Below are 27,920 nucleotides of genomic sequence, written 5' to 3'. Positions count from 1 at the left end.
CTGGGCATGGTGGCGGGTGCCTGTAATCCTAGCTACTCTGGAGGCTGAGGCAGGAGAATTGCCTGAACCCGGGAGGCAGACATTGCAATGAGCCGAGATCATGTCACTGCACTCCAGCCTGGGAGACAGAGCAAGACGCCATCTCAAAAAAAAAAAAGAAAAATTAAATATAGAATTGCTGTATAACCTAGAAATTCCACTTCTATATACATACATAAGATAATTGAAGACATGTATTCACGCAAAAATTTGTGCATAAAAGTTCATACCAGCCTTTTTTTTTTTTTTTTTTTGAGACAGAGTCTCGCTCTGTCACCCAGGCTGGAGTGCCAGTGGCTCAGTTTCAGCTAACTGCAACCTCCGTCTTCCAGGCTCAAGCAATTCTCCTGCCTCAGCCTCCAAAGTAGCTGGGACTATAGGTGTGCACCACCACACTCAAGTAATTTTTTTGTGTTTTTCGTAGAGATGGGGTTTTGCCATATTGCCCAGTCTGGTCGTGAACTCCTGATATCAAGTGATCTGCCCACCTCGGCCTCCCAAAGTGCTGGGATTACAGGCATGAGCCACCTAGCCCGGCCATACCAGTATAATTTATAACCAAAAAGTAGAAACAAACCAGTGTTCATCTACTGATAAATGAATCATGTGATATATCCATACAGTGTGGAATATTATTTGGCTATGAATGAATTCAAGGAATGAAGTATTGATACATGCTGTAATATGGATGAACCTTGAAGACATTATGCCAAATGAAATAAGCCAGACACAAAAGGGCACATGTTACGTGACTTACATGAAATGTCCAAAACAGACAGATCGTCAGAATAGGCAAAATGAAATAAAAATAGGCATAGAGATATAAGATACATTAGCAGTCTCCAGGGGTGGGAGTAGGATGAATGGACAGTGACTGCTAATAGGTACAACATTTCTTCTTGGAGTGATGAGAATGTTGTAAAATTCATTGTGATGATAGTTGCACAACTGTGAATATACTGAATTAAACCCTTGAATTATCCACTTAAAACAAGCAATTTATATGATATGTTAATTTTATCTCAAAACTATACCTCTTCTTGAATATACTATATACTATAATGTTTTAGATGGTCTGATATCTATAATTAAATTATAATTAAATTCGAAATTCTGCTAAGATCAACTCTGCCTCAAACCAAGATTAAATAGGTGTAAAAAACAACAGGCAAATTGGTCATTAATGTCACTTTTTTTCCTTGTAGCATAGCCTTACCTTAGACTCAAGGCCATTAAATACTTAATAAATCCAGGAAAACAATATCAAATGAAATAAAACAGAAGGGATTTATACTGTTATTTTATTAGGGAAAGCATAATACATTTGCAGCATATCCACTTGAGCTTCATTCACCTACTGTAGACGCAGCGCCCATGATTAAATTTAAATAAATAAAATTAAGCCAGAAGCAGGCCTGGGCTTCTTAGTCCCAGCTACTTGGGAGGCTGAGGTGGGAGAATCTCTTGAGGCCAGGAGTTTAACACTGCAGCACATTATGATGGTGCCTGTGAATAGCCACTGCACTCCAGCCTGGGCAACATAGTGAGACCCTCATCTCTACAATAAGTAAATACATAAAATTAATTTAAAAATAATATTAAAATAAGACAATAGATTATGCAAGTAAAACATAAAAGCTTTAGCCACCGAGCTATTTCCCTAACTCACTCTCTGGTTTTAAGCAGAAGAGTTTGTAAAAATATTTACATATCAGTGATTAAATCAGCATCATTCCTATAGACCTATTAACCAAGTATATTGATACTATAATGTTTATAATCATATTTATACTCTGTGATTTTCAAATATTGAAATAACATTCACTTTCTATAATAAATTTTATTCAGCAAAAATGTCTTTTTTTTGAGAAAGAGTCTTGCTCTATCGGCCAGGGTTGAGTGCAGTGGCACGATCTCGGCTCACTGCAAACTCCGCCTCCTAGGCTCAAGCAATTCTCTTGGTTCAGCCTCCCGAGTGGCTGGGATTACAGGTGTGTGCTACCACCCTTTGGCTAATTTTTGTATTTTTAATAGAGACGGGATTTCACCATGTTGGCCAGGCTGGTCTTGAACTCCTGACCTGAGGAAATCTGCCCACCTCGGCCTCCCAAAGTACTGGGATTACAATTGTGAGCCACCGCGCCTGGCCCTAAAAAGACTCTTAAGATTATATTTAATTTATGTGAAATTTTTCTCCAGTGTGATTTGGTTTTCAACTAGTTCAACTAAGGTGCTACTGGTGATTAAAATTAGAGTATTTAGTTCCTGACAACTATGAGATTATCATAATGAGAGCAAATTGTATGTGTAGGCATTAAAGAGGAAGATTTAGAAAACAGTACCTCAGGGGGAGGGATTGCATTGGGAGTTATACATGATATAAATGATGAATTGATGGGTGCTGACGAGTTGATGGGTGCAGCACACCAACATGGCACAAGTATACATATGTAACAAACCTGCACGTTATGCACATGTACCCTAGAACTTAAAGTATAATAAAAAAAAAAAAGAAAAAAAAAAAGAAAACAGTACCTCTAATCATTAGGAACCCTGAAGGGAATCTAAAAGTTTTGTTTCATGTCTTATTGTTGATTTCATTCAATATTTACATTCTCTTTTAATTTCTACATTCAGGTTTGACTGTGCAGATCGACAGTTCCATTCTATTCCTGCAACCTGGCAAGCTCTCATGGATAATCCATATGATGTGAAAGAACTTATTCCTGAATTCTTCTATTTCCCAGAGTTTTTGGAAAATCAAAATCGTAAGAAATAGGGGATTAAAAATTTGACTAGTAGGTCCCAATGGAGGAGCCTCAAAAATGTCTTTCAGGACATTTTTATAATATCCTGTAGATTATTTAAGATTCATTCTGTCTATGGATTACTTAGTGACAGGGCTGAACTAATGGTATGAGTCTTACCTTCCAGGGAAGTGCTATAGGGAACTAAGCTAAAGGGGTCAAATTTGAATTATTAAGAGAATTTATCAGACTATAGTGTACGGTGTTTACTAGGGAAGCAAAAATGACCATATGCTATTTCAGCTATATATACTACTTAGGTTAAAAGTGTTTGAGTTAGATAAGGTGAGGATTTAGACTAACCATCAGCTGACTACAGGTCTATTAACCAACTCCATGGCCAAACTCATGTCTTTATATATACAGTTTCACTGGAACACAGCCAGCCAATTCCTTTTTTTTTTTTGAAACAGGGTCTCGCTTTTTCCCTAGGCTGGAATGCAGTGCCATGATCACTACTCACTGCAGCCTTGACCTCCTGGGCTCAAGCAATCCTCTCAGCTCAACCTCCTGAGTAGCTGGGACTACAGGTGTGCACCACCATGCCCGCATTTATTTTTGGAGAGATGGAGTCTCACTTTGTTGTCCAGGCTGGTCTCGAACTCCTGGGCTCAAGTGATCCTTCCACCTCGACCTCCCAAAGTGCTTGGATTACAGGTGTGAGTCACCATGCCTGGCCAGCCAATTCATTTTTGTATCATAGAAGGTTACTTTCAAAGTAAGCATATCAGCAGATTTGAGTAGTTGCAACAGATATGATATCACTCACAAAGCCAAAAATATTTATTCTTTGACCTTTTATAGGAAAAGTTTGGTAACTCCTGATTTAGAGCATGCAAGAGTAGGCAAATTAAAATGACAGGGTATAAGTTACTATAATATTTGAAAAATTATGCTTTTGGGCCGGGCGCGGTGGCTCAAGCCTGTAATCCCAGCACTTTGGGAGGCCGAGACGGGCGGATCATGAGGTCAGGAGATCGAGACCATCCTGGCTAACACGGTGAAACGCCGTCTCTACTAAAAAATACAAAAAACTGGGAGGAGGGAGGGATTGCATTGGGGAGTTATACCTGATATAAATGATGAATTGATGGGTGCTGACGAGTTGATGGGTGCAGCACACCAACATGGCATAAGTATACATATGTAACAAACCTGCACATTATGCACATGTACCCTAGAACTTAAAGTATAATTAAAAAAAAAAAAAAAATACAAAAAACTAGCCGGGCGAGGTGGCGGGCGCCTGTAGTCCCAGCTACTCGGGAGGCTGAGGCAGGAGAATGGCGTAAACCCAAGAGGCGGAGCTTGCAGTGAGCTGAGATCCGGCCACTGCGCTCCAGCCTGGGCGCGAGACTCCGTCTCAAAAAAAAAAAAAAAAAAAAAAAAGAAAAAGAAAAATTATGCTTTTGAAGTAGAGAAGTATGAAGTTAAATATTAATACATTTTTAAATGTCCAAATTATTTTCCTGTGAAGTAGTTTTACATTTACTTTTAAGTACAAATAAGGAAAATAGCAATAGTTTTACTATTGGTGTTCTTTAGGGAGGTTCCACAATGTTAAAGAGTTATTGCCAACTTTTTTCCCTGCCCTAACATGTAGTGTTAATGTTTGACCCGTCGTTTACTCAGTACAATTATTTGTCTTACTGAGAAGAACATATCCAGGGCTTAATGTCACTTTGTGCACTCTGGAACAGGCTGTTGGAGGCAGGGCATCACAGTAAGGCAGTCAAAATTGGTGACTTTCAGAAAATGAGGTAAATCTGTTGTCTCAGTCTGATCCTAAACTCTCAGTCAGCTGTTGGACTGGATTATCCTAAAGCAGAGTATCTAGAATAGGAGGGATGAGCAGACGACATTTGGATAGAGAACTTAAGGTACTCTTTAACAATTTATATCAGAGTTAGTTGCTATCTTTAGCACCATCGTCTTGATGGCCTCCACTTCTAACTATACATTGCCTCTTTGAAGTGAGCTGTTTGGGAGAAAGTAAATATATCAATTAGAATGCCTTTAAGAATAAAAAATTGGCCGGGCGCGGTGGCTCAAGCCTGTAATCCCAGCACTTTGGGAGGCCGAGATGGGCGGATCACGAGGTCAGGAGATCGAGACCATCCTGGCTAACACGGTGAAACCCCATCTCTACTAAAAATACAAAAACGAGCCGGGCGAGGTGGCGGGTGCCTGTAGTCCCAGCTACTCAGGAGGCTGAGGCAGGAGAATGGCGTAAACCCGGGAGGCGGAGCTTGCAGTGAGCTGAGATCTGGCCACTGCACTCCAGTCCGGGCGACAGAGCGAGACTCCGCCTCAAAAAAAAAAAAAAAGAATAAAAAATTAAAAAACAAAGAAAAACAGAATGCCTTTAGGAAAAAATTTTAATAAAACCAGCTCAAAATTGTGCAAACAAGGAAATTTTAGTGTTTCCCATAATAAAAATCCTGAGGTATGCAAATTTCAGATAGCTTAGCATCATCAGCGCTAACTTTTTTTCTGTATTTTCACTGTGCCATTCTGAGTATTTTGACTTTGGCTAGTTCCTCTCATGGTCACAAATGCCTAACGCAATTTTAGGCATCATAGGCAGATCCAACAGTATCTTAGAAATAAGTGAGGCTGTTAATCCATTGTGTCCTTTCTTAAGAGTGAAAAACTCTTCCTCATAACTTCTCATTCTCCAGAACTGGGTCATATACCAACCCCTAGACCAGTCACCTGGATTGGGCATGAAATATAGGGCAGAGATGGACACTTGAATGAAATAAAGGTTCTGCTAGCAAATAAAAAGGGGGAATGACTATCAAGTGGGCAACGAATAGTATCTGCTACACTGTGATGGGTTTAACATAAAACCAAAGACACTGTGCATCCTGTCATTTTATGACATTTAAACTCCTCTCCAACTTGTGATACACTGGTATTTTAAGGCAGCATACTGGTATTTTAAGGCCTTCTTTTTTAAAGGTCTTTTGTGTTAACAGTCCCCCTTCTACCCCTCCACGTTGTATAAACAAAAAAACCCCTCATATTTGGGGAAATTTTATCAAAATGCCATGTTCTAACCATATGAGCAGATCTTTATTATGCAAGTATCTTTTTAGAATAGTGGTACGTAAATATGTTATTCTTCATCAGACAAATATAACTGTTCCAGTGAGTGAGTTTAAGGTATGAGTTACACCAAAAAGCTTTAAGGAGCTGTATTTTGTAAGTGTACTGTTAGAGGGACTGTGTCCCTCTCATTATTTTAAGTGTGAGAAGAAAACTTAATTTTGCATTTTGGTCAGATTAAGATAAGGGTTGTAGCTATAGTTTTCCCCACTTTTCTTGCTTAACAACTTAATTCTTACTCTAATTTACATTATAATAGCTAATTTAAAACTAGTTATTTTTGTTTTTAAATTAACTGATGTGTACTCCAATAGATAAGAATTTTAAAAGAAAAAATATGTTTTGCGTGGGAATGTGCCCTTATTATTGTTTGTTTTACTTTGTTTATTATAATCTAAAATGGTTTGATACATTTTCTTTTTACATGTCTTAGAATTTAACTTGGGTCGTCTACAAGTTTCCAGAGAATTAGTAAATGATGTCATTCTCCCCAAATGGGCTAAATCAGCTGAAGATTTCATCTATAAACATAGGAAAGCTTTGGTGAGACTTTTGCATTTAGTTATTAGACAGAATAATAAGATAAAAGATGTGTTTTCCAGGGGATGGGATAATCTGACTTAATTATTTTTCTAGATTAATTTGTAATTTATCATATAAGCTGACTTTAGAAAGTACAATATGGTAATTTATTTTGAGGCTATGAATCTTCTGATATAGTGAGACTGTAGTATAGTACCATGAAAATATATATATATATATATAGCAAAATATTAAACATTTCAGCTCTGTAAAATGTCCATCTGCTGTATATGTAAATGTTCCAGTCACCAACCTGGTGTAGTTTGGTGTTTTACAGTTTTCACATTTATTTTAAGTCTAACAAGGATGAGTACATTTTTGTTTTTTCTGAAGGATTTCACTAAGCTTTTAAAAGAAAGGCATCTAAGCCAAGCGCAGTGACTCACACCCGTAATGCTAGCACTTTTGGAGACGAAGGAGGCCAAGGCCTCACCTGAGGTCAGGAATTCAGAGATCAGCCTGGCCAACGTGGTGAAACTTCATCATGGTAAAACTAAAGATAAAAAAATTAGCCAGGCGTGGTGGCGCATGCCTATAATCCCAGCTACTCAGGAGGCTGAGGCAGGAGAATCGCTTGAACCCAGGAGGCAGAGATTGCCGTTAGCTGAGATCACGCCATTGCATTCCAGCCCGGGTGACAGAGCGAGACTCTGTTTCAAAAAAAAAAGGCAGCTAAACCTTAAATGCCACTTTAAAAAATGTATGGCTGGACACAGTGGCTCACGCCTCTAATCCCAGCACTGTGGGAGGCCAAGGTGGGCAGATCACCTGAGGTCAGGAATTTGCAACCAGCCTGGCCAACATGGCGAAACCCCATCTCTACTAAAAATACAAAAAATAGCTGGGTGTGGTGGCGTGTGCCTGTAATCCCAGCTACTCAGAAGGCTGAGGTAGGAGAATCTCTTGAACCCAGGAGGCGGAGGTTGCAGTGAGCTGAGATCACACCACTGCACTCCAGCCTGGGAGACAGAGCGAGACTCCATCTCAAAAAATAATAATAATAAAGTATTAGTTTTTAGTTAAATTTCCTAATTTGGAATTGAAGGACTAATGAAGGTTAGTTTAACATTGATATTGTGTTGCTATCTTGCGGATGATACTGATGGCTCCACTTTTCCCCACAGTAGCCCACTTTATTCTCTACCTAAGCTGAAATGTTGGAGGACTCTGAAAATAATGAAGTCAGTACTTGGAAACATTTTTTATCATTATATATTTATAAAATAAGTATATGTTTATAAAATTCAGAATTCAATTATAATATTTGTAAGCCTTAACCCTATCATGAATAAGGAATTTAGAAAAAATTTAGAAAAGCAAAAATAAGTTCAGCCAAGTGTGGGTGGTGTGCACCTGTAGTCCCAGCTACTTGGGAGGCTGCAATGAGAGGATCACTTGAGCCCAGGAGTTTGAGACCAGCCTGGGCAATATAGCAAGACCCTGTCTCTTTAAAAAAAAAAAAAAAAGACTTATTTGGGAATGAATGATGAACTGCCGTCTGATAATGCTTATGCCCTGGTGAACCATTAGGGGCCAGAGATGTACCCAGGAAGGCAAAGGTTTTTAAAGGTAGAATGAGGAAGTTTACATAAGTTGTTTTGAAACAATTATCCTTGACCACAAGGATTAATAACAAGGATGGCATTATTCCAAGGTTGAACAGGCAGTTGCTGGGCAGACATCCTCGCAGAAGTATTCTTGGTGTATGGTTGTGGTTTTCAGAGTGTCTTTGTGATAGTCTTTATTGTAGGCATGTATGCATAAGAGCCCCTCCTTTATGGCCTCTCCACTAGATTTTGTTAGGTTTTGGCATAAGGGACTCCATTTTTATCAATACAGCTTTCACAACCCTATTAATAAGATATTAGAATTACATATTTCAGTTATGTATTACTGAGTAACAAACTGTTCCAAAATTCAGTGGCTTAAAAGTATAGCCATTTTAGGGGAAGGATAGCATTAGGAGAAATACCTAATGTAGCTGACGGGTTGTTGGGTGCAGCAAACCACCATGGCACATGTATACCTACATAACAAACCTGCATGTTCTGCACATGTATCCCAGAACTTAAAGTATAACAATAAAAAAAAAAAGTATAGCCATTTTATCATCATCTCCCACAGTTTAGTGGGTTAGCTGGCCTCAACTGAGGAATTCTGCTCTTGCTTGAAGTTCTCATGCGGTTAGTTACAGTCATGTGGCAGCTGGGACTGGAGTCATCTGAAGGCTGCGTTGAAACAGTAGGATACTAGCTTTTCTCCCTCTCCATGTAATCTCAGGATATCTCCTCTCCAACTGGGTAGTGAGACTCCTCACCTGGCAGCTAAGTGCTCTCCAAAAGTGGAAACTTCCACTATTTCTTCATAGCATCACTTCTGCCACTTTATAATGTTTAAACAGTAACAGTATCAATGCCAGATTGAAGAGGAGGGAAATTGAGCTGCATCTTTCAATGCTAAGAGAGAAATAATTTGTAGCTATATTTTTGTTGTTGCTGTTGTTGTTGTTTTGAGATAGGGTCTCACTCTGTCGCCCAGGCTGGAGTGCAGTGGCATGATCTCAGCTCACTGCAGGCTCCGTGTCCCAGGTTCATGCCATTCTCCTGCCTCAGCCTCCCGAGTAGCTGGGGCTACAGGTGCCCACCACCACGCCTGGCTAACTTTTTGTATTTTTAGTAGAGATTGGGTTTCACCGTGTTGGCCAGGATGGTCTCAGTCTCCTGATCTCGTGATCCACATGCCTCGGCCTCCCATAGTGCTGGGATTACAAGCATGAGCCACCACACCTGGCAAGAATTTGTAGCTATCTTTAATCAACATATATTCTGCCCTCTGGTCAAAAATTATTTTACTCCTACATGCAAAATATATTCACTTCCTCTCAAGACACCCTTCCCCTAAAACCCTCATCTCATTAAGGAAGGAATTGGCAAATTGTTTCTGTAAAGGGACAGATAGTAAATCTTTTGGCTTCGTTGGTCATGAGATCTATGTTGCAGCTACTCAGTTCTGCCGTTGTACTGCAAAAACAAATGGATGTGGCTGTATTCTACTACTAATCTACAAATCTGGCAGCAACTCAGATTTGACCCACAGATAGTAGTTTGCTATTCTACATTAAGGCTTGAGGCCTAAAATTCAGGATCTCATTATCTAAGTCAAGTCTGTGTGTGGATGAAATTACTCAGATGTGGCTCCTCTTGGATCTGAAGCCTGAATTAAGAGGCAAGTTATCTGCCCCTATGTAACAACAGTGGTGTGAAAGGATAAGAGAACTTTTAACAGACACTCCCATTCAAAAGGAGGAGGAAAACAGGAGGCTTCTAGCAGTCACAAATACAAATACTGGCTTATAGCAATTCAGAATTCCAGTAAGGACATGCTCTCAGATCTTCTATTAGGGTCCAGTCCTGTTTCCTGAGAGGGGTGCTCAGTGGCTCTTGGTTCTACCTTTGAGCTTTGGCTCCTCACTAAGTCATTCTTTTTATTCCATTAAAAAAAAAAAAAAAACTTTGTTTACATGAGTATTTTTGTCAGCCTCTTTCCTAACCATAGTGAATTGAAAGCCAAAGATCTCTTTTCTTTTTTAAACAGTTTCTCTCTTTTATTCTAAACTAGTCTAATTCCATTTAAAACCTTACAGGTTTCTTATGTGTCAGGTCTGTTGGACAAAAGCCATTCAACATTACAAAACAGTCCCTTCTCTACTTTGGGTTGGATGGGCAGCTACTATGGAAAAATTATCTTAAGATTCTTAGACACTCTATTTTCTAGTTGAGTGGGTCTGTGGGGTACAACCTTAAATCTTTCTGAGGTCCCAACAGATTATTTTACAGCCAAACACTTGAACTAAACTTTTATTTTACTGGTGACATTCTGATTTGATAGTTGCCTTAGGCAATTTCTCATTTCGAGAGTCTTTGCCCTCTAGAGATCCTGGGACTGAGAAATGTCCCCCGGCTGGAGTGCAGTGACATTATCACAACTCACTGCAGCCATGTCCTCCTGGGCTCAGGTGATCCTCCCACCTCAGCCTCCTAAGTAGCTGGGACTATAGGTGCATATCACCATTCCCAGCTAATTTTTTGTAGTGGAGCGGGGGTTTCGCCGTGTTGCCCAGGCTGGTCTGGAACTCCTGGGCTCAAGCGATCCACCTGCTTTGCCCTCCCAAAGTGCTGGGATAACAGACATGAGCCACCATGCCTGGCTCTTGCAGTGGTTTTATTTTTGAATCCAGCAATATCTGGCTTTTTAATGTTTTCTTTAAATTGTGCTTAAAAATCAAATAGTTCAGTTTTGGCTGGGCGTGGTGGCCCACACCTGTAATCCCAGCACTTTGGGAGGCCAAGGCAGGTGGATCACCTGAGGTCAGGAGTTTGAGACCAGTCTGGCCAACATGTTAAAACCCCATCTCTGGCCGGGCGCAGTGGCTCAAGCCGGTAATCCCAGCACTTTGGGAGGCCGAGACAGGCGGATCACGAGGTCAGGAGATCGAGACCATCCAGGCTAACATGGTGAAACCCCATCTTTACTAAAAAATACAAAAAAAAGAAAAACTAGCCCAGCGAGGTGGCGGGCGCCTGTAGTCCCAGCTACTCGGGAGGCTGAGGCAGGAGAATGGCGTAAACCCGGGAGGCGGAGCTTGCAGTGAGCTGAGATCTGGCCACTGCACTCCAGCCTGGGCAACAGAGCAAGACTCTGTCTCAAAAAAAAAAAAAAAAAAAACAAAACCATCTCTACTGAAAATACAAAAAATTAGCTGGGCGTGGTAGCAGGGGCACCTGTAATCCCAACTACTTGGGAGGCTGAGGCAGTAGAATCTCTTGAACCTGTGGGAGGCGGAGGTTGCAGTGAGCCAAGATCACGCCACTGCACCCCAACCTGGGTGACAGAGCGAGAGATTCCGTCTCCCCCACAAAAAAATCAAATAGTTCACTTTTTAACCCATCTTACTCCTCTCATACTTTATCATAGGCACCTGAAGGAAGCCAAATGGCACTTAAAATGTTCTGTTGGGAAGTCTGTACACCCAAATTCATGAGTTCATTCTTTCTTTCATATAACTAAAACATGAGTCCCGTTTTCTCCTGTCTCCAATTTCAACAATTTCCTCATTGTCTTTCAAGTTATCACTAGTAATTTCCAGGAGGTCTCTACCTGCCACCCTGTCCTCTTAGTAAGTGGTTACTGTGAGGGAGAGAATGATTTGCAGCCATTTTGTCCACCTAAGTGTGGTTTCATTGTTTCCTTAAATTGATCTTTTTTTTTTTCTTGAATTGAATTTCTAGACAACTATTTCAATGGAAATTTTACCACAGAGATGCATTCCATAGCTGTCTTTTAGCTCTTTTGTTATTATTTTTGAGCTGTTATAAGCATATTTGTATTTTATTTGCCTATTAGGAAATGCATGTATTAATATTAATAAATATATCTGCATTATAGTAGATAGGAATAGTTAATATATATAGTAGATATTGAATAAATGCTTGCCATTATTTCGAGATAATTTTATTTTGCCACCAGAAAGATTTGTGTGTGGAAATGTTTCATTTGTTCTTACTTTTTTAAAGAACCGAATTTACATTGCAGTTGGAAGATATCTCTATATTAATTATTAAATTTTTTCTTTTCCTAGGAGTCTGAATATGTTTCAGCTCATCTTCATGAATGGATAGATCTGATCTTTGGCTATAAACAGAGGGGACCAGCTGCAGTAGAGGCACTCAACGTTTTCTATTATTGTAGTTATGAAGGTATAAATCTATACGCTTTTTCTCTTGCTTTACTGTGATAGAAACTATTGCTTAATATATGTTTACAGGCCGGGCGCGGTGGCTCAAGCCTGTAATCCCAGCACTTTGGGAGGCCGAGACGGGCGGATCACGAGGTCAGGAGATCAAGACCATCCTGGCTAACACGGTGAAACCCCGTCTCTACTAAAAACTACAAAAAACTAGCTGGGCGAGGTGGCGGCGCCTGTAGTCCCAGCTACCCGGGAGGCTGAGGCAGGAGAATGGCGTAAACCTGGGAGGCGGAGCTTGCAGTGAGCTGAGATCCGGCCACAGCCTGGGTGACAGAGCGAGACTCCGTCTCAAAAAAAAAAAAAAAAAATATATATATATATATGTGTGTGTATATATATATATATATATGTTTACAGTTATTTTGGGCCTATTTAATATGAGAAGGACTACATTTTCAAAACGTCTTTTTACTTGAAAGATTAAGAGACTGCTGCTGTTTTTGTAATAGTAGTTAAGTGTATATATGCCAGTCTAATTATAAATGTCACTTATTAACATCATAAAAGTTTTTGATCTCTAACATATTTGTCCTATTCAGTTGAGTCAAACATTAAATATTCAGTATTAAACAGTAGCCGATTTTGAAACAAGGCCTTTGAAATTACAAATAACAAATTCTTCAAATGATACATATGATGACGTTATTTAGCTCAGAATCAAGAGTATTTTCTGATGGCCTTAAAATGATTTTTAAAAAGTAGTTCTTACCAATCCTTAAGTAGACTAATAGTTCTAAAGATTGTGAATACTATGAAGTTATGTGAATGTGAATACAGTGAGAGACTTTTGGTAAATGGGCATATTTTTGCCATGCCATATCCATTCAGGTAATAGGTCTGTAAGGAGAAAGTATTGCATGGCTGTTAGAAGCTTGGACTTACCTAGTTTAGCCAATTACTAGTCATGTAACAATCCATATTAGATGTGGCTGAGTATAATCAGTTAACCAGAATATTACCTTTCGAAACCTTTGTTTCAAGCAATAACTTAAAGCAGTATTTTTGTGTAGTTATTACTCTTGTTTGAGTTTGGCTATTATGACCAAAACAATTAGGTATACTCTGAGTATAGTTTGTATTTTTGCAAAAGAAACTTTTATTTTTTTTTTATTTATTTTGTGACAGGGTCTTGCTCTTTCACCCAGGCTAGAGTGCAGTGGCATAATCATACTTGACTGCAACCTGGAACTCCTGGGGTCAACCAGTCCCTCCTGCCTTACCACCACACCCAGCTAATTTATAAAATTTTTTAGAGAGATGAAGTCTCACTTTGTTGCCTAGGCTGGTTTCAAACTCCAGGTCTCAAGCAATCCTCCCGCCTCAGCCTCACAAAGTGCTGGGATTACAGGCATGACCCACCACCCCTCCCCCAGTAGAAATCTTCATAGAATATCATTTAACTTTCAATTGCTTAAAATATTTTAGCTAATTTTTACATATATTTAATGTTTGATGAGTTGCTGATTTTTTAAAATTACCTTTTCACAATGTTATAAATTGAAGAATAGAATAATATTTTATTGAAACTATACCAATGAGGCCGGGGTGGTGGGTCACGCCTGTAATCCCGGCACTTTGGGAGGCTGGGGCAGGCAGATCACCTGAGGTCAGGAGTTCAATACCAGCCTGGTCAACATAGTGAAACCCGATCTCTACTAAAAATAAAATTAGCTGGGCGTGGTGGCATGCACCTGTAGTCCCAGCTACTCAGGAGACTGAGGCAGGAGAATCACTTGAACCCAGGAGGTGGAGGTTGCAGTGAGTCTAGAGCATACCACTGCACTCCAGCTTGGGCAACACAGCAAGACTATCTCAAAAAAAAAATGTGTGTATATATATGTGTGTGTGTGTCTATACACACACACACACACACACCAGTGAGCCTGATACATTAATCAGTGATGTGGCTTGCTGATTTATTTTCACCCTGTATTAAGTTGACTTCTTCTCCTGGTTTTAGGAGCTGTGGATCTGGATTCCTTAACAGATGAGAAAGAAAGAAAAGCCTTAGAAGGGATGATTAATAATTTTGGGCAAACACCTTGTCAATTATTAAAGGTAAGTCATATGTGTTATCGACAACTTCAGAAGTAGATTTAAGTCAACTTAAGAAGTAGATTTAAGTATATAACAAAATATTGCAGTCAAGATCCATATGTATAGCCAATTGCTCTCAGTTACAGAAAGATTTCTATTTGCTCAGAAAGTCTTTTATTATTTCCAAGAGGAAAAACTGAGTACCTATTAGGGTATGCCATTAAAACTGTCCTCATATTGGGACTCATTCCACATGTAAAACTTCTAATAGCTCACATCTGCCCAAAAAGGCACTTACTTTCCAGAGGCCAAACCCAGTCCTAAGAATCAAATTATAGAATATTTAAAATGTAGAATCAAATTATTAAATATACTACATATATTTATTTCCCCATACTAGTATCTGAAATTAAATCATCTTCCTGATAACACACGGGTTTGGATTCATGGAAATTAATCTAATGTTAGTTTTCAAAGATGTCTTGATCTTTTTCAGTATATGAATTTAATGATGTGGAATACATAAAAAAGAATTTATTAACTAGGTATGTTCTTAAGCAATCACTGTGTTTGTTAGGTACTTTACCTAATCTTCACCTAATCTTCTTAGTAAAAATTCAGTTATCCTCATTTTTCAGGAGATAAAACCAAGCCTTACAGAAAGTAATACCTAGCCTATAACGCCTCTGAGAAACTAAATACTTTTTTCTAAGTTTACACAAGAAAGTGACTAGGATTATATGCCTGACCATCTAACTCCAGAGCCTTTCTAGCATGCCATGTTTCCTCTGAATTAGTAGCTGTAAGCCCCCTGTTAAACTAGATCTCTTAAAATGTTCTTATGGGCCTTTATTTGCTACCTAATTATGACACTTTCTGCCTTAGGTTGTATATTTATCCATTTGCCTCAGTACATTATAAATACATTAAAGGCAGCAACTTTATCTTAATCATCTTTGTATCTCTCTTGAATACAGTATTGAAATGAAATCACCACAGCTATTACAACAGTAGCGTATCTAAGCTCTAACTTATAGGTGTACTTCTGTCAATACAGTAATTGGGCTAAACTTTGTAACTGTTACTGTTCCTTAGCAACAGTTGCTTGGAACCTCCAACATTGGTTTTTACAGAATAGTCGTATATGAAGTCAATGCTTTATCCCTTACCTTCTGGTACAGTCAGAAGGCAAAAGTAACAGACTAAAACAGAATGTTTCATAGGGCTTTGAAATAGATGCTATCATATTTTCACACCTGTTTTACCTTTCTTTTTGTTTTACAAGTGGTGCTGTTAGTTTTTATTGTCATAAAAATGATACAAAAATCATCCTTTGATTTGAAATAAAATGAATAATATCTATTAAAAGCTTTTTTTTTTTTTTTTTTGAGACGGAGTTTTGCTCTTGTTGCCTGGGCTGGAGTGCAATGGCGCAATCTCGGCTCACTGCAACCTCCACCTCCTGGGTTCAAGCGATTCTCCTGCCTCAGCCTCCCAAGTAGCTGGGATTATAGGCGCTCGCCACCACACCTGGCTAATTTTTAGGAGAGATGGAGTTTCGCCTTGTTGGGCAGTCTGGTCTCTAACTCCTGACCTCAGGTGATCTGCCTGCCTCAGCCTCCCAAAGTCCTGAGATTACAAGTGTGAGCCACCACGCCTGGTCTAAAAGCTAAATATTTTTGTACTTACAGCTTTCACATCTATTGCCTATAATCAATATTTTGTTGTAGAGATGCAAGAATTTACTTTAGATAGAATTCTGTTTTGACTTTTAACTGTGCCTTTGAAATATTCATTTTACTTGCCATTTATTTCATATTTATATAGGTGATACTGTTCTGTGTCTCTGACATGAAAGTTGAGGAAGAATAATAATTTACTTGAAAACTATGCAGCAGTACCTATAATTTGATTCTGATAGTATTGACTTTTTTTCTTTTTTTTCTTTTTTTTTTTTGAGATGGAGTCTCACTGTCACCCAGGCTGGAGTGCAGTGGCACGATCTCGGCTCACTGCAACTTCCATCTTGTGGGTTCAAGCGATTCTCCTACCTCAGCCTCTCAAGTAGCTGGAACGATAAGTGCACACCACTATGCCTGACCAATTTTTGTATTTTTAGTAGAGACAGGGTTTCACCATGTTAGCCAGTATGGTCTTGAACTTCTGACCTCAAGTGATCCGCCCACCTCAGCCTCCCAAAATGCTAGCATTTCAGGTGTGAGCCACCACGCCTGGCCAGTGTTGACATTTCGATCTTGTCAAGGAATTAAAGATTCATCCAAATTATACATTCTGAATTTTGAACACTACATTTAATTTTACCAAGCATCTAACATGTGTAAGATACTAGTCTAGTATGGAAATCCAAAAATGAATAAGGCTTCTCTAGCTTTAAGGCACTTATAATCTAGTTGGGGAAGACAGACCATAAACAACTATATGTAATCCAATATAGAAAGAAATAAGTTATAATTAAAATATAAAATATTTGCCAAGGAAAAATAATAAAAGAATAATACATTCTGACTTAAAAATTTAGGAGAGATATCAGTAAGAAAAACTTTAAAGTAGAAGTGGGGTTTCCAAAGAAATGAAGAAAGTAGTAACTCTGCTAAGAGAATAGTCTGAGCCAACACCTAGAATTGTCAGCAATGCATGGTATGTAATTCATTGTAGCTAGAGCCTAGTGTATATGAAGGAACATAGTGAGAGATTAATAATATAGATATGGAATTGTTTTTTCCTTAAAATTATTTTGAAGGAACCACACCCTCCAAGATTATCAGCAGAAGAAGCAGTGCAGAAGCCGACCAAAATAGACACTTCAACCCTAAACCTGTTTCAACACCTTCCTGAACTCAAGTCATTTTTTATAGAGGTAATATCCAACTTGGTAATATCAGAAAGAGTTTTCTCTAAATTCTGTACATTTTAAAGTCCTTTTATTATTTAATGGGAAGTAAGGATTATAATATTTAATTTGAGATAGTAAATTATACAGTAATAATCTGTTGTTGGATTTTTAAAACATTTTTATTGGAAGCTTTTGTTTGCTGCTGAGTGGTAGTCTGAACTATTTTTCTTGGCTTTCTTTCATCTACTTCACATTTTCCTGACAAAGAAGAATAAATAATTTGATTTAAAATGCTTCTTGTGACAATCGAGATGATATGTAGATGGAGATAATATTTTAATAGCTCTTAATTATAATGTCTGCTCATATATAAAATAGATCCTAATAAGTCACATTGTTAATTGATAGAATGAGTAGTCTAGTAAAACAAGAGTACTTAATGGTGTAATTGAAAGAGTTTAGGGCTGGGCGCGGTGGCTCAAGCCTGTAATCCCAGCACTTTGGGAGGCCGAGACGGGCGGATCACGAGGTCAGGAGATCGAGACCATCCTGGCTAACACGGTGAAACCCCGTCTCTACTAAAAATACAAAAACTAGCCGGGCGAGGTGGCAGGCGCCTGTAGTCCCAGCTACTTGGGAGGCTGAGGCAGGAGAATGGCGTAAACCCGGGAGGCGGAGCTTGCAGTGAGCTGAGATCCGGCCACTGCACTCCAGTCCGGGCGACAAAGCGAGACTCAGCCTCAAAAAAAAAAAAAAAAAAAAAGAAAGAGTTTAAGTAAAAAATTCAAATGTTTAAATGTACATATTAAATTACTTGCAGTAATTCAGAATATGATTATAAAATGCATTCATACCTGTGAATGTGGTTAGGACAGATAGCATTAACCCTTCACAAAAAGAAAATTGAAAATAAAAAGTTACTAAGTTTGAAGATATACATTGAACAGTCTCTGCAATACAGCAGAGGTTGGTAAACTTTTTCTTCTGTCAAATAATAACTTATTTGAAAAGTATGCAGCAGTGAGATAGGTCTAACTGGTAAATATTTTGGGCTTTGCAGGCCAAAAGGCAAACTCAAAGATATTCTGTAGGTACATATATAACCACTTAAAATGTAATCATCTAAAAATATAAAACCCATTCTTAGCTCACCCACCGCCTACAAAACAGGTGGTGGGCTGGCTTTGTCCCACAGGTTGTAGTTTGTAAAACCCTGCATTACAGTATCACTGTAGCATGTTTCTCAGATTCAATAACCATGGGAAAATCAATTACCAAAAAATAGAATTTTTTGATAATGTAGTATAAAAAATGTTTATGAGTTTTATAATAGTTAAAGCTTTGGCCGGGCATGGTGGCTCACGCCTGTAATCCCAGCACTTTGGGAGGCCGAGACCAGTGGATCGAGGTCAGGAGATCAAGACCATCCTAGCTAACACGGTGAAACCCCGTCTGTACTAAAAAATACAAAAAATTAGCCAGGCATAGTGATGGGCGCCTGTAGTCCCAGCTACTCAGGAGGCTGAGGTAGGAGATTGGTGTAAATCCAGGAGGTGGAGCTTGCAGTGAGCCAAGATCATGCCACTGCACTCAGAGCGAGACTCTGTCTCAAAAAAAATGAAACACTCTGTCTCAAAAAAAAAAAAAAAAAGTTTTATAATAAATTTTACTCAAATGAACAGTATTGTAAGCATCACTGTATTTTTTAGTTGATGTAAGAATTAAATATTTTTATGTGGTACACCACTATATTTTGGTATGGAAATGCTTTCACGTGTTTGTGAAAGCATTTCAGAATCAATCTGTCACTCTTTTCCTAAATCCATGTTTACTGAAATAGTTATTTAGGGTTGCAATACAAATTCTGCAAACTTGGTTGTTTCCAAAAGTATCTGTAGAACTCAGAACACATAAAAACAATGCTCAGAAATTGTAACCAATTCCCAGGATGTGTTGGGAGTCTCCGACTACCCCCAGGTTCAGTGATTTGCCAGAAAGACTCACGTAATTCAACAAGTAGATGTACTCATGGCTAAGATTTATTACAGTGAAAGGATACAAAGCAACATCAGCAAAGGGAAAAGGCAGATGGTGTGACGTCCAGGGGAAGCCAGGCAGAAGTGTTCAAGAGACCTCTCCTAGTGGAATCACATAAGACCTACTTAATTCTTTCAGTAATGAAATGTGGAAACACATATTTTGTCATCAGAGAAGCTCATTAGAGACCCAGTGCCCAAGGTTTTTATTGGAGGCTGGTCGCATACACACCCCTCTGCCTAACACATACCAAAATTCCAGACTCCAGAAGAAAAACAAGTGTTTAGCATAAACCATACTATTTGCACAGTCTAGGTGTAGTGAGCCACCCTTGTCATTGAGGGAAAGTTTATGTCAGTGTAAGGAGGAACTGTTCGCCAGCCAAGTCCCAGATGCCAACCAAAGGCCAGTCTTGCAAGTAGGCCTTTCTATAATAATGATGGCAGTCCCAGGACTGCTCTGTTAACTCTTTACTGCATGTAAAACAACACATGAGACCCTATTTGATCCATAATCTGATGGACGTGCAATACTATATTTATTCTATAATGCCAATAGAACTATTTTCATCTTATCTAATCATTTGTGACTTTTGTTGTAATATAGTACATTCCAAGTTCCATCTGCAGGTGCAGCAACACATTTGCCCTTCTCTGTACCCACCATGTCGCATAGTAGCTTTCTCCAGGACACATTCAGTATCTGGATCAGTATGAAGAACACAATAGATTTCCTTAGGTACCAATAGCTTGTTAATCCCTTTTCATTCTCGTAAGAGGTATTTCCCCATATATTAACATGAAAAGAGAAGGCCTTTTGTAGGTCATCTCTTCATAGGTGTTCAAATTGTGAAGAAAGTAGAGGTAGTAGTGAAAGCAAGGGCTTAATAAATGGGTTTTTTTCAGGCACCATTTTCATTTTGCCTTGTTCATATGCAAGTCATTCTTCTCTGGATTAATTCACAACATGAAGAGAAAAGATAATCACCAACTTTTTATAATTCTATAAGTTATAATGAATTTTATAATTTGTTACTTACTTCCTATTAAGTTCTTAGAACAACACCTGATACATAGTGCATACCCAATAATGTTATCATTTACCTAGTAAATATTAGGTATCACTTGTGAATTATTGTCACATCAAGGAACTGAGTTCAAATTATTGTTCTCTTTCACATTGTTATAAGATAATGGCAGATGTTTTCTGAGTGCTGTCTTTATTTTCTGGTCCTACTGTGGCTTTCAGGAAGTATCCCAGTTAATGGATTAGATGTATTTTTTGAAAGTTAGACCCAAAAGGACATTTCTATAAATTATGACCAATTTTCTCATTTGGCTTATCTTATATGATCCATATTTTCTGCTTTATATTTATGTCAGTATAACTTAGGATAGATCCTAAATCATTGGCTGTTTTAAATTATTGCTGCTCTTTGAAATCTGTATCTCTTCTTAAAAGCAGTGTAGTTGAATATAAGGTGATGGGTTTCAGAAGTTTCAAGTATGCCACCTATACATGGTATATAATTCCTTTCCTTCATTTTAAATTAATTGATTAGATGTTTCAAGAGAGTAAAATGATGTATCACAGGATTCATCCTTATTTAAAGAAATGGTTTTCAGTAATTTGTACCTAATAAAGATGAGCAGAACCAGGCACTAAACCTCTTTTATTTTATAGGGGATTAGTGATGGTATTCCACTATTAAAGGCCACCGTCCCCAAAAATCAGTATCGTTCTTTTATGTCTCAAGGCAGCCCTGAGTTACTGGTAAGCTGATTTTTACCTTTTTCACACTGCCATGTCTATATTCATTACAACTTAGAAAAAAAAAGAGGAAATAAATATTTTTTAAAAGCCACTTTTTGACTATGCACGGTGGTTCATGCCTGTAATCCCAGTGCTTTGGGAGGCTGAGACAAGCAGATTGCTTGAGCCCAGGAGTTCAAGACTAGCCTGGGCAACATTTGCTCAGAGAATAAAATCTAAAAAGATATACAAAAATAGGCTGGGCACAGTGGCCCATGCCTGTAATCCCAGCACTTTGGGAGGCCAAGGTGGGCGGATCACTTGAGGTCAAAGGTTCAAGACCAGTTTGGGCAACATGGTGAAACCCTGCCTCTACTAAAAACACAAAAAATTAGAGAGGCGTGGAGACAGGCGCCTGTAATTCCAGCTACTTGGGAGGCTGAGGCAGGAGAATCACTTGAATCCAGGAGGTGGAGGTTGCGGTGAGCCAAGATCGTGCCACTGCACTCCAACCTGGATGACAAGAGCGAGACTCCTTCTAAGTAAAACAAAAATAAAAATAAAAAGATATACAAAAGTAGTAATAGTACTTTTTGAGCAGTGGCAATCTTGTGAATATCAATTGTAATACATATGTGTATATATATATATATATTTTTTTTTTTTTTTTTTTTTTTTTTTAGACAGAGTCTTACCCTGTCACCCAAGCTGGAGTGCTGATCACAGCTCACTGCAGCATTGACCTCCTGGGCTCAGGTGACCCTTCCACCCCAGCCTCCTGAGTAGCTGAGACTACAGATACACACCACCACGGCCAGATAATTTTTGTATTTTTTGTAGAGATCAGGTTTTGCCATGTTGCCCAGGCTGGTCTCAAACTCCTGAGCTCAAGTGATCCTCCCACCTGAGCCTTACAAAAGTGCCTGCGTTTTTTAAAGTTACCAGAATTTCCTTTGTGTGGGGTAACTTGTTAACTTTTATAATCAAGAAGATAAAGGCTTTTCATTTTGAAGAGAAGAGAACTTACTCACTATGACTGTCACTACAGGGAGACCTTAACAATTCATTGTAAATTCTGCTTCTGGTTTATGTTCTAAATGATATATATTAGATTTTTATGGTAAGACTGGTCCCTGAATTTCTTCCAACTGCCAGCTAATAACTGCTAATAAACTTTGAGAAATCATGAGAAAAAATAATCTTCCTAAAGAAAGATAAATTGGGCTGAGCGCAGTGGCTCACATCTGTAATCCCAGAACTTGGGAGGCTGTGGGTGGATTGCTTGAGCTTAGGAGTTTGAGACCAGCCTGGGCAACATGGTGAAACCCCATCTCCACCAAAATACAAAAAATTAGCCAGGCATGGTGGTGCATGCCTGTGGTCCCAGCTACTCAGGAGGCTGAGGTCAGAAGATTGCTTGTGCCCAGGAAGTTGTAGTGAGCTGAGATCATGCCACTGCACTCCAGCCTGGGTGATAGAGCAAGACTCTATCTCAAAAAAAAAAAAAAAAAATTGGTCAAGTTTTCTTACAATAAGATAAACAAGGCCAGATGTGGTGGTTCACGCCTGTCATCCCAACACTTTGGGAGGCTGAGGTGGGAGGCTCACTTAAGCCCAGGAGTTGGAGACTAGCTTGGGCAACATGGTGAAACCATGTCTCTACAAAGAATACAAAAATTAGCCAGGCATGGTGGCACATGCCTGAAGGTTGCAGTAAGCTGAAATCATGTCACTGCACTCCAGCCTAGGCAACGGAGTGAAACCCTGGCTCCAAAAATAAAAGATAAACAAAGAACTTTTTCTGTTTGAATTATCTTAAGATGTTCCTAATGCGTTTCATGTTTGAAGTACACAGTCTCACAGTATTCCCTAAGTGATAAATGCCAATGTCATGTGAGCATCTGGTTATTCTGGGCTGCTTTCCTTAATATTTCATTTAATTTGAGTCTTCATATGTTCTTTTCCAGATAACAATAAGCATGAATTCTGTTATTGGAACCCATGGATGGTTGCCTTATGACAGAAACATTTCTAATTACTTTACATTCATCAAGGATCAAACTGTGACAAATCCAAAGTAAGTAAATGAATATTTAAAGCAAAACAGCTATACCAGGTACCTTATTGCCAGGAAAAAAAACTGGATTAATTGATTCATGTTATTCTGAAAGAAGTGTTTTTTATGTTTTTTGAGACAGAGTCTTGCTCTGTCACCCAGACTGCAGTGCAGTGGCGCAATCCCCACTCACTGCAACCTCTGCCTCTCAGGCTCAAGGGATTCTCTGGCTAATTTTTGCTTTTAGTAGAAATCAGGTTTTACCATGTTGACCATGCTGGTCTCAAATTCTTGACCTCAAGTGATCTGCCTGCCTCACCCTCCCAAAGTTCTGGGATTATAGGCCACCTAGCCCTGAAAGTAATGTTTTGAGATCCAGATTATCTCTTCTTCCTTCCTTCCTCCCTCCATTCCCTCCCCCAGCAACCTTCCCTTATTTTTAAGTTATGTCCTGAATTTATATTGGTTTAAATACAAAACTTAATTTCCATAATATCAGTTATAAAAATGCAATTACATTAGGAATAACAGACTTCCTTGCAATTTTATTCTACCTTATTATTTAAAAATAAGACCTATGTGTTTTAATCTCCAAAAGTTATGTTCTAACTTAAAGTGGTGTTTCCCTTACATTGAGTTGTCCTGTTTGTTTCCTTATTTTTTTTTCTAGTTAAATCACATTCATGGCTGGGCACAGTGGCTCACGCCTGTAATCCCAGAACTTGGGAGGCTGAGGCAGGCGGATCACCTGAGGTCAGGAGTTCAAGACTAGCCTGGCCAACATGGCAAAACCCTGTCTCTACTAAAAATACAAAAATTGGCTGGATATGGTGGCTCATGCCTGTAATCCCAGCACTTTGGGAGACTGAGGCGGGTGGATCACGAGATGAGGAGATCAAGACCATCCTCACTAACACGGTGAAACCTCATCTGTACTAAAAATACAAAAAAATTAGCCAGGCATGGTGGCGGTCGCCTGTAGTCCCAGCTACTCAGGAGCCTGAGGCAGGAGAATAGTGTGAACCCGAGAAGCGGAGCTTGCAGTGAGCCGAGATCACGCCACTGCACTCCAGCCTGGGCGACAGAGCAAGACTCCATCTCAAAAAAATAAAAATAAATAAAAATAAAAATACAAAAATTAGCCAGGCATGGTAGTGGGCACCTGTAATCCAAGCTATTCGAGACACTGAGGCAGGAGAATTGCTTGAACCCAAGAGACAGAGGTTGCAGTGAGCTGAGACTGTGCCACTGCACTTCAGCCTGGACAACAGAACAAGACTCTGTCTCAAAAAAACTAAAATTAAAATAAAATTCAAAAATCATGACCCGGTGCAGTGGCTCACACCTGTAATCCCAGCACTTTGGGAGGCCAAGGCGGGCAGATCACGAGGTCAGGAGATTGAGACCATCCTGGCTAACACAGTGAAACTCCGTCTTTACTAAAAATACAAAAAATTAGCCGGGCATGGTGGCGGGTGCCTGTAGTCCCAGCTACTTGGGAGGCTGAGGCAGGAGAATGGGGTGAACCTGAGAGGCAGAGCTTGCAGTGAGCCAAGATCATACCACTGCACTCCAGCCTGGGCAACAGATCAAGACTCCATCTCAAAAAAAAAAAAAAAATCACACTCTTTGTTGAGGATCAAATTACACCATATATTTGAAAACTTTAAAATGATGTAATTATTATTGTATCTTTGTCTTCCTCAACTAGAATACAACTTCATGAGATTAGGGAAAATGTCTTTTTTTCTTTCTTATCCCACATAGTACTGTTATGTTTTGCAAGAAGCATATTCTCAGCAAATTAATATTGAACAATAAAGTTTTATAGCTAGAGTATGAGAATTAGCCCTCATTTTCTATATACACACTGAGTTGCAATCACTTGTCTTTCTGAAGAATCTGGATTGGCTAAGCTCACAGGTATTGCACTTGGAAGCTGACAAAACCAGCATGCTTGCTTTGGTTCAAATGGAGAACAGTCATCCTAAGTGTTGTTAAATACACACTTATCTGCCTGATTTATCTCCTATGCATCACCTTGTGTAGGACATCCCTGGTTTAAGTTTATTTCTGATATTTCTAGTCCTGGCATATCCTGTCTAGTTTTTTACTAGACTTTAAACTTTAAGGCTGCCATTTACAAAATTGCCAATTTTATTAAATTGTCTTTGAAATCCAAGATTTCAGCATTTTTCATACTTTCACTGATCTCAACTTTTTTTTGCTTAGCACTTGAGATTGTTGTGTATATTCTTATTTTATGAAAAATATTACAGTGAGGTAACGTATTTTCTGAAAGTCTATCGTTTATTAATAGACATTTCAAATAGGACATTTGGGACTAATTTTTTATTTCTTTTTTAGAGAGGTTTAAAAAGAACAGTTCATATCAGTGTAAGTGATCTTTTAAGGAACAGTCTGATACTTAATTGTGTTTACAGAACTCAGCGCAGTATGAATGGTCCTTTTGCTCCCGGGCTAGAAGTCACTTCTAAGCTATTTGTAGTATCACATGATGCAAAGTTGCTCTTCAGCGCTGGATACTGGGATAATAGCATTCAAGTGATGTCACTTACAAAAGGCAAAATTATCTCACACATCATCCGGCATATGGGTAAGCATTAGCTTTTTTTCCAAAAACACTCAAAAATTTTATTTTTTTCTTAACTGTAAAAGTAGTACATGCTCCTCGTAAAGAGCATTAAATTTTACCTTTTAAGCCTAGTGAACTTTTTTATTGTGTAAGATTATAAATATATGCTTTCTATAGGAGTGCCTCATGTATTTTGGGTATAATAAAGCACCATATAAATTAAATACAGCTTCATATCATCTGGAAATGTTAGGCTAAGTTTTTTTTTTTTTTAATGAATGATAAAAGTAAGAATTTTAAGACAAAATGGTAACAAAATCTGCTGTCATTAAATAAGACATCAACTGCCCTCTTACTATGTTAACAGTTAAACATGAGAGTGATAAAATTGTTGAATGTAGTTTTAATCTGCTACTTCTTAGTGTATCAATCTTCAATATAAGAATAAAACATTGAGTAGATTTTTTTCTAATAAACCTGTTAGGGAAGGAAAATGGAGTCTGCTGCTAATTCTTTTTTTTTTTTTTTGAGACAGAGTCTTGCTCTGTCACCCGGGCTGGAGTGCAGTGGCCGGATCTCAGCTCACTGCAAGCTCTGCCTCCCGGCTTCACGCCATTCTCCTGCCTCAGCCTCCCGAGTAGCTGGGACTATAGGCGAGTAGCTGGGACTATAGGCGCCCGCCACCTCGCCCAGCTAGTTTTTTTTTGTATTTTTTTAGTAGAGACGGGATTTCACCGTGTTTGCCAGGATGGTCTCGATCTCCTGACCTCGTGATCCACCTGTCTCGGCCTCCCAAAGTGCTGGGATTACAGGCTTGAGCCACCGCGCCCGGCTGCTGCTAGTTCTGTACCAGTCAATCCTAAGCTATCACTTACCTCAGCTGTTCACAGTTTAGGAAAAATATATTTGTATCGTGAATTTATAGTATAGTACGTGCAGTTTTTCCAAGGACATATATTCTATAGGATTACAGTTCCCAATGGCAGTAGAAGGTGAATGGGGATGAGAAGGCAAAGAAGCATATGAAAATTAACTGGGGATCTATCTCAAACTATCTAACCTCCTCCCAAGATTGTGGTGGTCATTCCCCACACCGCATGTCTACTTCTCATGCTCAGAGAAGGGTGATTTCAGAGAAAGCTCTCCGAGGTGATTTTGATTCTGCTGCTTTCCTATGGCTCTCTTCCCCAGTGCTTTTCCAGTACCATGCCTACATTCCTCCCTGTTGGCATAACTGATTTAGGAATAGTTTGAACATTAACAAAAATTGCTCTTAAAGTTCTATTTTAGCAAAATGAGGCGTTTCATTTTATTTAATTCCTTTTCTTACAGATATTGTGACTTGCTTAGCTACAGATTACTGTGGAATACATTTGATTTCTGGTTCCAGAGATACTACATGTATGATATGGCAAATAACACAACAGGTAGTCACACATTTAAATGTTCTTGATTTAGATCAGAGATTCACCCTGAAAATACTAGCAAAATGTTCTACTAGGACATCGAATTGTTTTCTGGCAGTGACTGAGCTCCTTTGTATTCTTTTTACCCACATTTTGTCCTATCCAAGTCACCACAATTTTTTCCTAGGTTTACTGTCTGATTCATTACCTTATTCCCTATTGCTTTCCAAAGATTCTTCCTTCTTACCTCTCCCAGGAAAACAGTAATTATTTTTATTGTCTTTTAGCATAGTAACATTTTACTTTCTTTCTTGTGGGACTACTAGAAATTATAGATTTATGGTTTTCATCAACCTGATTGCATTCTTATAATAATATGGGTCCAGGAAGTATCGTTTTTGTTAAATAACTTCTGTTTTCTTTTTTTGAGATGGAGTCTCGCTCTGTCACACAGGCCGAAGTGCAATGGCATGATCTCAGCTCACTGCAACCTCCACCTCCTGAGTTCAAGCAATTCTCCTGCCTCAGCCTCCCATGTAGCTGGGATTACAGGCACATGCCACCACACCTGGCTTTTTTTACTTTTTCTTTTTTCTTTTTTTTTTTTTTTTGTATTTTTAGCAGAAATGGGGTTTCACCATGTTGGCCAGCTGGTCTCAAACTCCCGACCTTCAGTGATCCGCCTGCATCAGCCCCCCAAAGTGCTGGGATTGTAGGCGTGAGCCACTGCGACCGGCCAGCTTCTATGTTTTCTACATTGTTTTAACAGGCTCTCTCCCACTCCAAATTTATGAAAGGTATCTAGAAATTTTCTTCCATTTAAAAAACCTAGCTGAG

General features: G+C 38.9%; 1 protein-coding gene across 1 annotated transcript in view; it reads left to right on the top strand.

The window, feature by feature from the left end:
- The window catches only part of NBEAL1 (neurobeachin like 1), a 226,958-nt gene that overhangs the window by 175,033 nt on the left and 24,005 nt on the right, over positions 1 to 27,920 (top strand). Inside the window, exons 44-52 of the mRNA XM_033230659.1 lie at positions 2,677 to 2,807; positions 6,391 to 6,500; positions 12,178 to 12,295; positions 14,306 to 14,403; positions 17,144 to 17,260; positions 20,957 to 21,046; positions 22,993 to 23,102; positions 25,526 to 25,698; positions 27,010 to 27,104. Of these exons, the coding sequence (XP_033086550.1) occupies positions 2,677 to 2,807; positions 6,391 to 6,500; positions 12,178 to 12,295; positions 14,306 to 14,403; positions 17,144 to 17,260; positions 20,957 to 21,046; positions 22,993 to 23,102; positions 25,526 to 25,698; positions 27,010 to 27,104 (1,042 nt within the window). The remainder of the gene's footprint in view (positions 1 to 2,676; positions 2,808 to 6,390; positions 6,501 to 12,177; positions 12,296 to 14,305; positions 14,404 to 17,143; positions 17,261 to 20,956; positions 21,047 to 22,992; positions 23,103 to 25,525; positions 25,699 to 27,009; positions 27,105 to 27,920) is intronic.

Source organism: Trachypithecus francoisi, unplaced genomic scaffold (assembly GCF_009764315.1).
Source record: "Trachypithecus francoisi isolate TF-2019V2 unplaced genomic scaffold, Tfra_2.0 Lachesis_group13, whole genome shotgun sequence".
Lineage (NCBI taxonomy): Eukaryota > Metazoa > Chordata > Mammalia > Primates > Cercopithecidae > Trachypithecus > Trachypithecus francoisi.
Note: the sequence above shows the minus strand (reverse complement) of the source record. Positions and strands in the feature narration are given on the sequence as shown.